At 38.1% G+C, this 17402-nt stretch overlaps 1 protein-coding gene across 1 annotated transcript in view; it reads left to right on the top strand.

Annotated features, from left to right (window-relative positions):
• The first annotated feature begins 392 nt into the window (after nt 1-392).
• Nucleotides 393-17402, top strand: part of LOC123242778 (ceruloplasmin) — a 118931-nt gene continuing 101921 nt past the window's right edge. Inside the window, exons 1-6 of the mRNA XM_044670846.1 lie at nt 393-550; nt 1885-2135; nt 4507-4719; nt 7689-7862; nt 11270-11524; nt 15955-16123. Of these exons, the coding sequence (XP_044526781.1) occupies nt 393-550; nt 1885-2135; nt 4507-4719; nt 7689-7862; nt 11270-11524; nt 15955-16123 (1220 nt within the window). The remainder of the gene's footprint in view (nt 551-1884; nt 2136-4506; nt 4720-7688; nt 7863-11269; nt 11525-15954; nt 16124-17402) is intronic.

Raw genomic sequence — 17402 nt, 5'->3', positions numbered from 1 at the left:
CACTAAGATAGAAGAAGTTTAGCCTGGCAATAGTTGAAAAGCAGGAAGGATGGGAAGCAGAAGATAGTGGAAGCAGAAAAATAGTTGGGAAGCTATTGTGGCCATTCTGGAAAATATAATAAACCAATAAGCCCGAATAAATAAGGCTCCAGGTAATACCACTGAATCACTGAGGTGGTAAGCTGAACTCACAATCTTGTTTGGATAGTTACACAACTTTTCATTTGGCTAATGAGCACTAAACGTGGAATGCGTACTGTATCTGAGAATGAAGAGGAGCTGTTGACTTTATGTAAATGGGCACAAGGTAAGCAAAGAAAATGGGACTTATAAAAGGAAGGCAAGTGAGCAGACTGATCTCGATTTTGCTTCTTGAGACTCTAGGCAAGAAAATGAGGGGATTTTTGCCATTCTCCTTTTTTCTGATTTTTGCCAATTCTCCAGGCTGGGCAAGAGACAGACATTATTATATTGGCATTCAGGAAGGGACTTGGAATTACGCTCCTACTAGTAAAAACATAGTCAATGGAAAACGTATTTCAGAAGATAAGTAAGTAATGCTCAGATTTCATTGAAAATGTTATTGTCAAAATGATGAATATGGAAAAACGTTTTACATTATTGTACACGTAAACTCTTTAGCTGATTGCTTGATATCTCAGCAAAGGGGAAAGAGGGAAGGAAAGTGAGACTTTGGTTCAAAAATATTTTTTAAGGTTAAAAAATATGCATCTATTTTATGGTCCAAGGAATGGGGCTGGTAGTTAATTATTATGGACAATGGGTTGAAAATGATTTTTTTTAAATCTAAACCTTGACCTTCTGTCTTAGAATTGATATATGTATTGGTTCCAAGGCAGAAGAGTGATAAGGGCTGGGCAATGGATGTTGAATGACTTGTTCAGGGTCACACAGTTAGGGAGTGTCTGAGGTCACATTTGAACCCAGGACCTCCTGTCTCCAAGCCTGAATCTCCATCCACTGAGCCACCTTGCTGTTCTCCCTGTATATTATTTTGAGGAAGGGTCATCAGCTTCACTAGAATGCCAAAAGGCATGATGCAGAAAAGGTGAAGAAGTCCTGCTCTAGTTATACCTATCTAGATACTTAAGCTGTAAATCTTCTAAACAGAGACTTGGGGTTATTTGGAACTTTGATGCATATTATTGGGACACACATTTCTTAAAGCAATCCTTTTTCTCTTATACATAGAAAAATTTGATTAAGAAGACTTGTTTTATTCTCTTTCATTTTCCCAGGTAATTTCAGCAAAAGAATGAAGAGAAATCTGGAGAAAGGTTCTGATGTATTCAGACTGTGGGTCCGAATGGTCCAAATTCACTAAAAAGTTCATTCTGTGTTCTTGTAGAGACAAGAGCTAAAGTTAGCTATGAGATACAAGGAAGAGGGGATTGAATGAAGAGTCAGAAAGTCAAGGGATCAAATCTTGCCTTTAGATACTTACCTGGCTCCATTACTATGGGCAAGTCACTTACTCTGCCTGTACCCAGGATGGGGAGATTGGACTCCATGACTTGTGAGGTCTCTTCTAGCTCTAAATCTGTGGTCCAGAGTAATCAACCAAAATGACTAAAGAATACAGATAGCATTTTACAATTCCATGACATGGTTTAGTAGAAAGTCTAAAAGAGAGCTTTACAACTAAAAGACTACCCGAATTACTAGATGCCTCATAGCAAATAAACCAACTGGTACTTCTTTCTCCTATTTTCTCCTTTCCTCCCATCTCATTTCATCTCATTCTTTCCAGCTTTGGCATTTTGTCATTTAAGTTAAAAAATCTTCATTTTGCCATTTAATTCCCATCTAAGCTACAGCTCTCCTGACTTCCTACTCTAACCTTTTGTTTGTTTGTTTCCACAGAGAGCTTCGCTCATATATCTATCTACAAAGAGGCCCCCAAAGGATAGGACGGATTTATAAGAAAGCCATGTATGTTGAATACACAGATGGAAATTTCAGAAGGATTAAGCCAAAGCCTTCCTGGTTAGGATTTGTGGGTCCTATTATGAAGGGAGAGGTTGAGGATGTCCTCATTGTGCATGTGAAAAATTTTGCCTCAAGACCCTACACTTTGCATCCCCATGGAGCAACCTATACCAAGGAAAATGAAGGTAACATGAATTTCATTCTAAGATTCAAATATAGTTTGAAGAAAATTATTTTAATTGTTTCAGCATACTGAAACATACTGAAAAAGTTGGGAAAACCGTATCCTTTCAAACCATTATCTTATTTTAAAGGAGATAACTGAAACAGAGCAAGTACATATTTGGTCATTAAATAACTAAGAAATACTTGCTAATGTCTTATCATTTTATGATGTGATTTACTAAAAAGATGCATAAAGATGAATAAGTTTAAATCTAATCATATCCACTACTGACAGACAGCACTAAACATAATACTGAGGAAAAGTTGTTTTAAATAAACTATAATTATGAGCCAGCAATTTCCTAGGATCTTTTTTCCTAACCCTTACCTTCTGTCTTAGAACTAATTCTAAGACAGAAGAATGGTAAAGACAAGATAATCAGGGTTAAGTGACTTGCCCAGGTTCATACAGCTAAGAAGTGTCAGAGAGCAGATTTGAACCCAGAAGGTTGTTGTGAGGTTCAAATGAGAATGCATAAAAATAATTTTACAAATCTTAGTTGCTAGCTTTATTTATATTACTTATACTTAGAACATGAATGTCAACTTTTATTATGGCGAAGCCATTCTAAGAGACATCTACCTTGGAAACTTCCTTCACCAGCCCCTCGATGACTTTGCAGGAAAGTCTTGCTGAGACATTAAAAAGCTAGGCAGCCTATCCATGGTCACATAGCTAGCAAGTGGTAGAAATGGAACCACAGGGAGAGGGGTCCTTACATTCTAGACCCTCCTCCCCAATTCGAGGATGCAGTTCTTCAAGCATGGTGCTCTGTGCCCCATCATCATGCCATTGCACATGCTGTCTGCCATGTTTGGGATGCTCTTCCCCCTGCCTCTGCCCCTTAGGTTCCCTAGCTCCTTTCAAAAATTGGTTCAAATCTCACCTGCAAGAGACCTTTCCTGGTTCCCTTCCCTACTAATGCCTTCCCCTTTCAGATTAACTTTTATCTGCTCTCTATAGAATTTGCATGTACCTATTTATTTACATAGTAACTTTACCTATCTAATGTCTAGTGAGCTCTTTTTTTCCCCTTTCTTTGTATCATTGTGCTTAGCACAGTGCCTAACACATAGTTAATATTTAATAAATGTTTGCTGGCATACTGATATATTTACGGACTGAATATATGTCTGGGGCACATGCCAGGCATGAGAGACAACATGTACAGGGTGATGGAAAGTTCAATATTATGCAGGAGGAAAAGTCACTTAGCTGGAACAGACTGAGTGTGTTCTAAACTTGGAAAGGCCAAAATGCCAAAAAGAAGAATTTGTATTTATCCTGGAGATGATCAAGAGCCACTGAAGCATGTGAAGAGGCCACATGGTTTATCATTCTTTTAAAATCATCTTGACAGTAAGCAATGAGTAGAGAGAGGCTTAAGTCAGTATAACAGGCTGCAGGCGACAACCTGAACTAAGGCTGTAGTTGTGTGGATGAAGAGATGGGGCATAAATGAGAGATGTTGTGAAGGCGGAAACAAGATTTGTAAATAGATTGTATATGTGAGGTGAGTGAGAAGGAGGAATCTAGGAGGATTCATCTGGAAGATGGTGGTGCCCCGGCCAATAATGGGAAGTTTAAAATGGGGAAAGGTTTGGGAAGAAGGATAATGAGTTATGATTTGGACATTTGAGTCTGAGTTGTCTTTGGGGCATCTAGTTTGAGATGTCCAAGGGGTAATTGGAGATATAAACTTGGAGCTCAGGAAACAGGGTAGGGTTCGGAAGTATCATATAAAGATGATAATTAACACATAAAAGCAGATGAGATTTGCTTTAGTGATTTCCCTGACCACCAGCAGTGACCATTTTACTGGACTCTGGACAAATATTTGAGGACAAATATCTAAAGATTGATCCTGTTCATATTATGTTAATTTGTACATGTAATTAAAAAGGTCACCCTCAGTTATGATTTTTTAAAAATTAAATGTGTGTATATTGTTTCCCCTAAGAGAGTGTAAGCTTTTTGAAGATGAGGACAGTTATATTTTTGGTTTTATATTCCCAGCATCTAGCATCACTTCCCACAAAATAGGAACTTCATAAATGCCTGCTCATTTGTTATGCGATCTTTGGCACCTCTATGATTCCACCTTTCTTGGCACCAATTTTCTCCTTTATAAAATAAGAAAGCTGAACTAAATAGTCTAAAGTGCCTTCTAGCTCAGAGCACGTCAGAGTAATCTTATAAAGAAAACAAATCATAAAACTAACTTTTCCTCAGTAAGTTTAAATGAGTGTCTATCGAGGCTCAATAGAGAAAGTTTGATTCTCCTTCAAATGAGTGCTTTGGATGAATGCCATGCCTTGGATCTTTTCCAGGTGCTCTGTATCCTGACAACACCTGGGGCCGACAGAAGGAAGATGATGGAGTGAAGCCTGGGCAGAATTATACTTACAGGTGGTCCATAACTCCAGAACAAGGGCCTGCAGTTGGAGATCATAACTGTGTGAGCAGAATTTACCACTCACACCTTGATACTGTGAAGGATGTGGCTTCTGGGCTTGTGGGATCCCTGATAACTTGTAAGAAAGGTAAAACGTTCTCTTAACATCTCAAGCTATAAAAACACAATCCAATGGCAACAAAAACCTGTGATGTGTCATCAAGAGCTGTCAATTAATGTCACTTTTACCTTCAAGGCTTACATATTGCTTGCATTAAAAGACCTATACCAGTGGTTCTCAAACATTTTGGTCTCAGTACCCCTTTACCCTTAAAATTTTTTGAGAACCCCAAAGAGCTTTGGTTAATATAACTGATACATATCAATATTTACCATATTAGAAATTAAAATATCTTAGTATTATTAGGAAAATAGTTTCAACCTTGCAGATCCCTGAATGGATCTTGGGGTCCCCCAGGGGTATGTGTCCTTCATCATCTGTCCCTGGATTACTCCATTTACTCCATTACCCAATTATTCCTTTAACCAAGATTGCTCATTTCTTAGCCAAGTTCCAGCCACACTGTATGACTTACTGTTTCCCAGTCATAGCTCAGACTGGCCCCACTTCCTCAACTTCTTCACTCTCCTTGGAGAGCATACTCCCTGTATTTGCTCAGCTCAGATCTGATGGATTGGGTTAAGCAAACAAATAAGGCTTTGTGTAGTAATAGAAGAGCCCTTCAAGGTCAAATTCCAATGCTGCCTTCTCCAGGAAGATTTCCTGGATCCTTGCCATACCCTCAGCTAGAAGGGATTTCTTTGTATCTCAATGCCTCGTGCAGTACCTGGCACATAGTTTATATTTAATAAATGCTCATTGATTATGGAGAGTAATAACTGAGGGCAAAGAAGTGAAGATGTACCATTGGTATTTGGCATAAATGCAGCTAGAGTTTAGTAGAGAGTTCAGGAATATAAAGATTGACATAGGCATGGATATGGACAAGGTAGTGTGGTACTAGACTTGGTGTCAAGATTTGAATTCATATCCTACCTCAAATACTGACTATTTTGATCCAGGAAAGTCATTTAAGTTCTCTGTCTTAGTTTTCTCATCTGTAAAATGAGGATAATAATAACACCCACCTTATAGGATTTTGGTGAGGAGCATTTAGGATTGATCAATCAAGAAACATTTTTAAGTACCTACTATGTGCCAGAGACTGTGTGATATTATTTGTGCAAAATAATTAAGAGAGAGAAGGTATTAAAATTAAGAGTGGTTGAGGAAGGCTTCTTGAAGGAAGTGGGATTTTAGTTGGGACTTAAAGGAAGCCTGGGAGGTCAGTAGCCAGAGCTGAGAAGGAAGAGCATTCCAGGCATTGAGGATGGCCAAAGAAAAAGTTGGAGCTAAGAGAGAGAGAATCTCGTTTATGGAATAGATCACAAGAATATTGTCACTGGATCATGTCAGGGAATGAAGTATTAGAAGACTAGAAAGATAGGATGGGGTTAGGTTGTAAAAGATTTTGAATGCCAAACAGAGCATTTTGTATTTGCTCCTAAAAGCAACAGAGAGCCACTGGAGTATATTCAGTGGGGAGTTTGAGATGGGTTGACTGTGACATGATACATATGAAACACAGCAATAGATATAGGAATACAAAGAGTGTAGCAAAATGGAGGGCAATGGGGCAAAAAGTTTCAAGAAAGGTGTGGTCAAGGGGATCAAATGCTTCTTAGAGACCAAGATCTGAGGACTTAGAAAAGAATAATGGATTTTATCAATTTACTTATGGGTGACTTTTTGGGGAATGGAGGTCTAATTGCAAAGACTTAAGTAATGTATGAGTGGTAAGAAAATGGAGGTAGTGGGTACAAATCACATTTAGGTAAGATCCATTAATATGAGGAAAAATAGGAATGTAGCTAATTAGGAGAGACTTAAATAGGTTTGGAAATCAAGGGAAAGGAGGCAGTGGCAAGCTGAAATTTTAAGATACTAGAGAGCAATGGGGGTAATGGGAATGATGACAATTCAAGAGCAGGCAGGAGGGGGTGTGATTAAAACCATCAGTTAAGATGGGAGCCATTTAAGGAGAATGAGCACCTCTTTTGCAGAATTGAGAGGAAAATATGAGATGAAGACAGATCTACAGATATTTTGAGGAGGAGCAAAAGAAAATTGGACAATCCATTCTGGATGGCTTATGGTTTCTTGCTAAATTAGGAATTAAAATAATCTGTCTAGAGTGAGGAAGCAGTGGTTCACATTTAGGACTTCATGACTTTGTACTTTTTTCTTTTTCCTGCACTTCTGTGGTCCAGTAAAAAGTCTATAGAAAACAAATAATGGAGATGACCCAGGACTGAAAACTAGCTAAGCAGACATGACAGAAAGTTAATGGACAGGTGTTTCTAGAGTGTTGATAAGAGTAGAACTGAAGCAGGTGAAGCAGGGTGTCAGATATAGTCAGAAAATGTATAATGAATGGGACATTCCAATTAAGATAAGAAGGAACAGGTTCAGTGGTTTTGAAAGAATGTGAGAGGTGTCAGTCAGGAGGTTGTACTTGGAAAGAAAGAGTCCAAAACTTGAGATTTTGAAGGAGATGACAGGGTCTCTGGGGTGGATATGCTCACAAGTAGCAGCTGATTTGGAGTGGAGACGAGCATGGCTTTTACAAGTATAGAATTTGAAAAAGTGGTTTTTGTAAATGGAGTGCGCCAGTAAAAAGATGTGATTACAACCCTAATGTTGCACTTTTTGGTTTGCTATAATTGTTTTAAAAAAAAGTGATTTGTGGGGGCATCTGGGTGGCTAAGTGAATTGAAAGCCAGGTCTGGAGATGAGAGGTCCTGAGTTCAATTCTGACCTCAGACACTTCCTAGCTGTGTGACCCTGGGCAAGTCATTTAACCCCCATTGCCTAGCCCTTACCACTCTTCTGCCTTAAAACCAATATACAGTATTGATTCTAAGGTGGAAGGTAAGGGTTTTAATCAAGAAAAAATTTTTAAAAAGTCATTTGTAATTTTAAAAGATAAGGAACTCCATTATGTTAATGCTAAATATCCCATGTGAAAACTTAATAATTACTATCTTTTATTGCAGGGACTCTGAATGGGAAAAATGAAAAAGATATCGATCATTCATTTGTTATGATGTTTAGTGAAATAGATGAAAATAAGAGCTGGTATCTGGATGAAAATATCAAAACTTACTGTTATGAGCCTAACAAGGTCAATAAAACAGATCCAGGCTTTGTGGAGAGCAACAGAATGCATTGTAAGTGAAATGATGTTGGCATCACCAATCTTCACTCCTAAATCTGGCAGCCACAAAACCCCAAAAGACTGTCTCTCTTTATTCTCCCATTTGCACCAACTCTATTGATCTCCACCAAAATGTGGAGAGAGCCCAAAACCAATCAATTTTTTATTTTATTTTATTTTTTTTTTTTAAACCCTTTTACTTCGGTGTATTGTCTCATAGGTGGAAGATTGGTAAGGGTGGGCAATGGGGGTCAAGTGACTTGCCCAGGGTCACACAGCTAGGAAGTCGCTGAAGCCGGGTTTGAACCTAGGACCTCCTGTCTCTAGGCCTGACTTTCACTCCACTGAGCTACCCAGCTGCCCCTACCAATCGATTTTAAGGTTTAGGTTACATAAGGAAAAAGCTATAAGCTATAAGCTATATTTAAAGCTATAAGGAACCTTAGAGACTGTCTGGCCTAATTTAATCATTTTACAAATGAAAAAAATCATGTCCCAGAGAAGGTAAGTGAATTGGAAAGGAAATGGTGCATACATGTTAAGTACTGTTATTTCCTCATTGTCTATACTACCTTTTATCAGGATATAATTACCTTCCCTGTCTCTTTTAATCATATCTATTTTTACTTTGGCTTTGTCAGAAATCATGATCACCACTCCTGCCTTTTCCCCCCTCATTTGAAACCCAAAAGATTTTGCTCCAGCCCTTGACCTTAAATCTGTGTATGTCCACCCACCTCTTATGTGTTTCTTGTCGACAATGCATGGTAGGATTTTTGTTTCTAATCCACTTTGCATTTGCTTCCGTTTTATAGGCGAGTTCATCCCATTCACATTCAGAGTTATAATTATCAGTTGTGTATTCCCTAACATTTTGGTATCCTCTCCTAGTTCTACTTCTTCTTCTTATGCTATTTCCTTTTAAACCAGTCATTTGTTTTAGACCAGTCCCCCTTGTCCCCTCCCTTGATTTACTTCCCTTTCCATCCCCTCCCTTATTATTCCCCTCTTTTTATTTTTTAAGGCCTAATCCCCTCCCCCCCCTCCTCTCCTCCCTTTTTTGACCTCCCCATTCCCCTGCTCCCCTTGGTTAATCCCTTCTGACTTTCTCACTAGGGTTATATAGAATTCTATATCCCAATGGATATAGCTACTCTTCCCTCTCAGGATTAATTACACTGAGAGTAAGGTTTAAATAGTACCTCTTAATGCTCTCTTCCTCTCCTTCTTATAATAGTATTCATCCCCTCCCCTTCTCATGCTCTCTTTGTGTGGTATAGAATATCCTATTTTTCCTATTCATTCAAGTTTCTCTTGGTGTCCTCTACTATTCACCCCCCCCCTCTTTTTCCCCACCCTGTCTCATCTTAGACCATTTAGTGCTCCAACTTCTCCCTAGAAGAATTATTCTTCTAATTACTATAATAGTGAATACAGTTTTTGAAAATTACACATAACATTTCTCCATATAGGAATACAAATAATTTGATCTTATTAAAGCCCTTAAAGAGGAAAATTTAAAAATAAGAGTTTTCCTTCTTTCCCCTCTGCTTCTTATTTACCTTTTCATGTTTCTCTTGGTTTTTGTGGTTGGATATCAAACTTTTCATTTAGTCCTGGTCTTTTCTGTGCAAATACTTGGAAACCTTTTATCTTGTTTAATGCCCATACTTTCCCCTGGAAGTATATAGTCAGTTTTGATGGGTAGGTGGTCCTTGGTTGTAGACCCAGTTCTCTTGCCTTTCTGAATATCATGTTCCAAGCCTTGCAGTCTTTTAGTTTGGAAGCTGCCAGATCCTGTGTGATCCTGATTGGTGCTCCTTGATATCTGAATTGTCTCTTTCTGGCTTCTTGTAATATTTTTTCTTTTACTTAGAAGCTCTTGAATCTGGCTATTATATTCTTTGGGGTTGTCTTTTCAGGGTTTAGTGTAGAGGGTGATATATGGATCCTTTCAATGTCTATATTGCCCTCTTGTTGTAGAACTTCAGGGCAGTTTTGCTAAATAATTTCTTTTAGTATGGAGTCCAAATTTCTATTAATTTCTGCTAGAAGTCTGAGTAAGGCAATCTGATTCTCTTTGTATGGAGTCAGGAAGCACTTTTTGCCTGAGGCTACTTAGTGAGTCTCCTGGTTTCTCTAGGGACCCTCCTGGGGTCTCTGGTCTAGCTGTTTTCAGGGTTGAGCCCCCGTTGTCGTAGCCAGTTGCCCAGAGCCCGGAACTTGGTCCACATTTGCTCCTCTGCCTGGGGTTTTCCCCTGAGTCTGAGCAAGCTAGGCTCTGCTGCTGCCTCTCTCAGCCCCACTCCAGTGTCCAAGGTCTGAGTTTTCCAGCCACCTGGGGTTTCAGGTCTTGCTGCTCTCAGGGGCAAGCTCCTGGTAGTGACAGCTAGCTGCCTAGGGGTGAGATTTTGTGCCCCCACTGGCTCTAACTCTGGAGCACAGCCTCTGCCTCTGTGGGCGGGGTGGGGGAGATGTGATCCACTTGTGTTTTGATGGTAGCTATTTCCCCACATTATAGTGTGGAAGTGCCCAAATCCCATGTACCTTTGATAGTGTGCCCTATTGTGGGGTCCCTTCTTTTATCTGGATTTTGTTTTCTTGTCCTTTGGAGGTATGCTATAGCTGTTTGTAAGGAGAGAAAGTCAGCCTGCCTCTACTCTGCTACCATCTTCAGCAAGTCTATTTTTAAAAAAAACTCAAGAAGTAAATCAAGAACTCAGCTAGGGAGATCAAATTCCAGTGTCCTGTATGACTTAAGGGAAATGGCTTAGTCTTCTGTGCGTTGTGTTAACTTATCTATAAAATGAGAGTGTGATAGTAGGTGACCAAATGGCAGGGTTCTCAATGTCTGTGGGCCTCACTTTTTTTGGAACCCAAATTAGCTATTGATAAGAGCAGAAACCAGAGATCTTGGGGGCAGCTGGGTAGCTCAGTGGAGTGAGAGTCAGGCCTAGAGACAGGAGGTCCTAGGTTCAAATCCAGCCTCAGACACTTCCCAGCTGTGTGACCCTGGGCAAGTCACTTGACCCCCATTGCCCACCCTTACCACTCTTCCACCTATGAGACAATACACCGAAGTACAAGGGTTTAAAAAAAAAAATAAAGCGAGGCGACATGAAAAAAAAAAGAAAAAAAAAGAAACCAGAGATCTTGGTACATCCTGGGTCACATCAGTGAAAGTTAAGTATGTTTTCTTCTGTGTAGCCCTGACTCTATTCCTTCAATATGCCATCATCTCTCCATCATTTCCATTCTCTCATATTCTCTCTGTCTCTCTGTCTCTGTCTCTTTGTCTCTCTGTCTCTGTCTCTCTATCTTTCTGTCTCTCTGTCTTTCTCTCTGTCTGTCTGTCTGTCTGTCTGTCTCTCTCCTCCTCTGATATTTACTATGCTAATATGTGTGAATTTTTTCCCCTAGCAATGAATGGATTCCTGTTCGGAAACCTCCCAGGCATCACCATGTGTATGGAAGACAGAGTGAAGTGGTATTTTTTTGGAATAGGTGATATTTATGGCAAGCACTCCATCTTTCTTCATGGACAGACTCTAGATTATCTGGGACACCGAGTTGACACACTCAGCCTTTTACCTGCTTCAATGGTTGATGTCTACATGGTTGCAAAAAGTGTTGGGGAATGGATGATTAGCTGTCAAGTTAACAAACATGTTGACGGTAGGAAGCTATTGCCTTATCAAAAAATTATACAGTAAAAATCAACCAAAACAAATACTCAAAGATATACACAAAGGTTAAAAATTGTATATGAAACAGCTAGGTCCCAATTATTGTGAATAATGAAATTCATGAAGTGGCCAATGCATTCTAATTTGCACAATTCAAACTTATAATTATGTAAAATAAAGTTTTTGGTTCTGGTCAACAAAAAATATAAAAATTTTAAAAATTGATGACTTCATAAGATTTATCTATACTAATTGCTACCTACACTAATTGCATGACTTGGAAAATATCTTGTTTGTTTCTATGTGTTGTGACCGCTTTTTCTTCTGAGTGTTTCTCTGAATTTTGTTGCTGATGATTAATATCATCACCTTATTCTTCTCATCTTTTTATGAAATGTATCCAAGGACAAGTTACCACCCAGTAATTATTCTTTTATATTTAATGCTCTTTGGATTGTTGCACAGGGGTATAAAATGATTGCTTTTAATAAGAACAATCCCGGACATGTTCACATAGATCCCCTAGGAATGCCTGTTCCAAAATTTCTGTTTCTGGTGTGTTTTTGAATAGCTGTACATTATAAAGGAGGGCTACCTTTAAATAAAAGTATGAGGATGTAGCATCATCTCCTATAAGCTCTCTGAGAACATCTTTGATATAAGATACCTCCATTATTAAACAAGATGACAAGGAGGATATGTACTGTTTTGTTTCAATATAGCTTTAATTTCTTCATTTAAATGCCTTATGCTTTGAAACTTTCATTAACAAAAGAGCAGGCTAGTTTTTGATGAGACAGAGGAACTAGAGACCAAATTGCCAGCATTTGCTGGGCTATTGAGAAAACCAGGGACTTCCAGAAAATCATCAAATTACCTTCTCCTACTTCACTGGCTCCTTTGATGGTAGGATTCACAACAAAATGTGGCAAATCTTCAAAGAGATAGAAGTACCACATCATCTTATTTGTTTCTGAGGAGCCTGTGTATACAATCAAGAAGCAACACTTAGAATGGAACATAGAACAAATGATTAGTTTAATATTGGAAAAGAAGTACCATTTTGGGTTCCATTAAGCCATACAAGCCACTCTGCCACAACAAGGCAGTGATACAGGAAAGGTCTTAACTCTATCCTATCCCACAAATCTCATATATCTTCATAGTGTTCCTATTTGCCATTTCTTATTAAGCAATTCATTCTGTCCATGTGCCATAATTTTTTCAGCCATATCCTAATTATTGGATACATGGATTATGTCAGTGATTCCCAAACTTTTTTGGTCTACTGTTCCCTTTCCAGAAAAATTATTACTTAGCACCCCTGGAATTAATTTTTTCAAAATTTTAATAGCAATTAATAGGAAAGATAAATGCACCTGTGGCTATCACTGCCCCCCTGGATCGCTGCAGCACCCACCAGGGGGTGGTGGCACCCACTTTGGGAATCACTGGATTATGTCCATTTAAAAAAATTATTGCAAATGATGCTATGCTGATATTCTTTTGTATATGTAAGTTCTTTTTATAATACTGATATCAGCCACAGAGGATAATGGTAGCAGGATCATCAGAGAATATTGTAAAATAGCCTTGTACCTTGTTATATGATTTAATGTTGTCTTCCAAAAAAATCTCTCCAATTTATATCTTTATTGGCAATGTACATACATAATAGATTATTTTTCTACAGTAAGGAAGGCATTTAATTTTATAATTTTAACCAATATGACAGTTAGGTAGGTGCAAGGAGTTATTTTGTTCTCATTTGATTTATAGAATTTGAGTATTTTTCATATGGTTATTGGTCATGTCCATTCTTTTTTGTACAATCTGTTGATATCTTTTGATCAGTTACCTCCTGAAGAATGAATCTTCCTCTCGTAAATATGAATTAGTTATGTAATGTTTACACATCTATGTGTCTATGTAGATATACATGTGTATATACATACTAGAACATTTTTATCAGAAATATTTGTGGCAGATTTCTCTTCCCAATTTGTTTCTTTAATTTTTATTATACATGAATTATTTTGAGTTATATTGGGTAGAAATGTCTGTTTTCATATACTCAGATCCTTCTCTTTTATCTTACATAATTTCTATTTTTAAATAGATATGAATTTTTGCCATCTTTATAATTACAATAAGTATAGCATCCATTTTCTTCTAAATGTTAATGAGTTTATATTTAGACACTAATTCTTGTTACATTCATTGTAACTTATGGATAAGACATGAATTTTGTCCCATATGTTCTCCTTGTTGAGATGTTCAAAGAGGATTAGCACCTCTGGTGTGAGGGCTTGCCAAGTTCTTCTCAGGGATGCTCATTCACCTTTGGTGTCTACGTCACCCAACTCTCACCTGTGACTCCAAGAAGCTGTAGCATTCTCAGTGGTCACACCCCAGTAAAGCTGTCTCAACAGATGGACTAACCTAGATTGAAGGCAATGGGCAGGTTTCAAACTATCATGAAGGCAGAATGGCAAATGAGAACAATTTGTTCCAATGGCCATTAAGGTGACTGAAGCAGAAACTGTTGAGTGTCTAGTGCTTGGTCAGATATCCAAGATGCCAACATCATATTCTGCCTCCTGGGCCCTCTCCAGTCACCCTGACTTTTGTCTTGCCACCAGACTTTGATGAATTTGGAAGAGAGAGTAAGGCTGATGACTTTGGGCAACTCTGATTCACTTCAATCCAATTCACAAGCAAGTCAAAACATCACTCTGTGAAGTCACTGGTCCTCTTTGAAAAGATAAACAACTAATGCTGCACAATATTCTTAATAATAATATTGATTAAGAAATCTTTTCCTTAACTTTTAAAATCTTGGTTTTATAAAAATATTGTCTATTTTATGTTTTTATTTATAATTCTCCATAATGTAATCTATCCTATTGGTCCACCTTTCTTTTTGTAAAAACAGTTGATTAGGAAATTCCCACATCAATTTAACATGTTTACCAGAAAATTGAGTCTATAGTTGTCCTTGTTCGTCTACGTGGAAGATCTTTAGCTTATACTAAATTCCTCAGAATGATCCTAGTAACTATTCTAATTAACATCATGTTTTACCTGGTAGCAGATAATTTTATAACTATACCTTAATATTTAATTTCTTAATTTAATCCCATCATTATACTTATCCATTTTGCTGCATATTGAAATTTTCCACCCTTTGCAATGTTTCATTTCATTTTTTTCTCATCATGTTTGCCCCAGCTTCTTTTAATCCTCTCTGGTTTTTTTCAAATGATTTTTGCTGTCTAAGCAATCATGATATTTTCTACCTCATGAATGGAACCTCAAGTCACATCATAGAAGTCAGGAGTTCTTAACCCAGAGTACACATTTTTGGCTTTGAAAACTTTTGTTTGCTTATGTTTTTGAGTGTTTTTTTTAAGTTCTTAATTTGAGGATTTATGAGAGATTTTCCTCCATTTTATGATTTTGATAGGAAGATTGAAGAGATAAGTTTTCATATAACTTCTCATTCCAACCTCTTCTCAGAACTGTACATAGTTATTTTATATTCAGTAAAATTATAGAATTTTGGAATGTGCTCTATTAGAACTGATTTAAGTAAATGGAAATGCTTAACAGAAGAGGACCTCTGAGATGATTTTATTTTTTCGTAGATGAGAAAATAAAAGCTTGACAAGGTTATGGGACCTGCTCAAAGGCATATAATAGGTGGGAGCATTGAGCCAAAACTCAGACTCCCATCCCCAACCCCAACTCCCTTCCAGTTACAATATCATGCATCTTTTTAAAAGAATAATCTCACTGAAAATTTGCAATTTGGGAAAAGTTGCTTAAATAAAGAAATGACTCTAATTTTTAATCTTTGCTACTACAAAAATGTTGCTATGAATATTTTCCTGCAAATGAGGGTTTTGTTTCTGTTGTGACAATAGATAGATAGATAGATAGATAGATAGATAGATAGATAGATAGATAGATAGATAGATAGACAGATTATGCCCAGTAGTGGAATCACTGAGGCAATAGGTGGAAGAAAAAGTTAAACATCAGTTGCTTTCAATACATTTCCATGTGCAGCCTTCAAAAATACTGGTCCCCCAAATTTCTCAGAAGCAAAGAGGAGGGCAGCTTGATGGTTCAGTAGATAGAAAGCCAGACCTGTAGACAGGGTAGTCCTAGGTTCCAATCTGGCCTCGTTTAGTTCCTAGCTGTGTGACCCTGGGCAAGTCACTTAACTCCAATTACCTAGCCTTTAATACTCTTGGAACCAATACTCAGTATTCAAAAATGGAAGGTAAGGTTTTTGTTTTGTTTTGTTTTGTTTTGTTTTTAAGAAAAAAAAACAAAGAGGATCAAAAATGAGAAATTTAATTTTTTTTGTTTTTGTTTTAATGAAAAGAACCATCAGAATCTTCTGTTTTTCAGCTGGCATGCAGGCCTATTTCAAAATAAATGACTGCAAAAAGCCCTCAACTGATAAAGTTAGTGGAACAAAAGTTAGACACTACTACCTTGCTGCGGAGGAAGAACTTTGGAATTATGGTCCATCAGGCATTAATGTCTTTACAGGGGAAAACTTAACAGCTCCTGGGAGGTAAGAATTCATTGTTCAAATTACTCAGGGTAAACTGGGAAAACACCAAATGGAAGGGACATTTAATGACCCTAAAAAACATCTTAAGTATAAGATGGCAGAAGGGCATAGACAAACAATAGTTTGTGTGTGTCAGAGGGAGATTTTAGAAAATCATAAACTCAACGTGAGTGTAAAAGTTAAAAAATAATACCTAATACTATCTTAGAGACATGATGTTTCTACTGTATCACCTGCCAGGTCAAATCTGTAGTATTCTGCTGTTGCCATGTAGCAAAAATATATGACTAAATCAGATCAGAAGATCAGAATGGTCAGGGTGGGGGCCAGAGAACATTCCCTATAAGAATCAGTTTAAGGAAATGGAAATGATTAGCAGAAAAGGCAAGCAAGGAGGCAGGTAAAAGTATTTATTAAGTTCTATTTATTTTCCAGATACTATGCTAAATATTAGGGGGGCCATACAAGTCCCCCACCCAACAATGACAAGCTCTATCTTCAAGTTTACATTCTAATGAAAGAGAAAACAAGACATGAGGGCGATGAAAAACAATGAGTCAGAGGAAAGATACCCCCACCAGAACATGGTAGCAAATCAGAAGTATAGCTGGGAGGGAGATCAATATGGCAGGTCTAGATCCAGCTCCACAATGGAGACCCCACAGGGACCTCATGGCCAACATGGCAAAGGGATGTCCCAGGGTAACAAGGTTCTAAGAGCTAAGGGAAATCCTATATGAGAGATAACTATGTTTGCATCTTTGAACATCTGTCACGTGGACTAGGAATTGGTCTTGTGATTCTTGGCTTGAAAGGTCAGAATTAAGACCCATGGGTGGAATTGGGAGAAAGCCAGATTTTGATTCTCTGTAAGAAAAAGCTTTCTGTCGATTTAAATGTATGCAAGACTGGAACAGATTGTCCCAGGAGGTAGGTAAGTCCCCTCACTACAGATCTTGAAGCAAAGAGAAGAGAAGAGAGAAAAGAGAAGAGAGAAGAGAGAAAAGAGAAGAAAAAAGAAGAGAGGAAGGTAGAAGAGAAGGGAGGGAGGGAGGGAGAGAGAGAGAAGGAGGGAGAATGGGGGAGAGAGAGAATCAGGGAGACAGAGAACGAGAGAGTGAGAGAATCACAGAGAGGAGAGAGAGAAAGAGAGAGAGCAGAGTAGGGAGAGTGAGAGATGGAGGGAGCGAGAGGGAGGGAGAATGGGGAGAGACAGAATCAGAGAGAGAGAGAGAGAGAGAGAGAGAGAGAGAGAGAGAGAGAGAGAGAGAGAGAGAGA

Source organism: Gracilinanus agilis, chromosome 3, assembly GCF_016433145.1.
Source record: "Gracilinanus agilis isolate LMUSP501 chromosome 3, AgileGrace, whole genome shotgun sequence".
Lineage (NCBI taxonomy): Eukaryota > Metazoa > Chordata > Mammalia > Didelphimorphia > Didelphidae > Gracilinanus > Gracilinanus agilis.
This window is presented reverse-complemented; position numbering and strand designations above follow the sequence as displayed.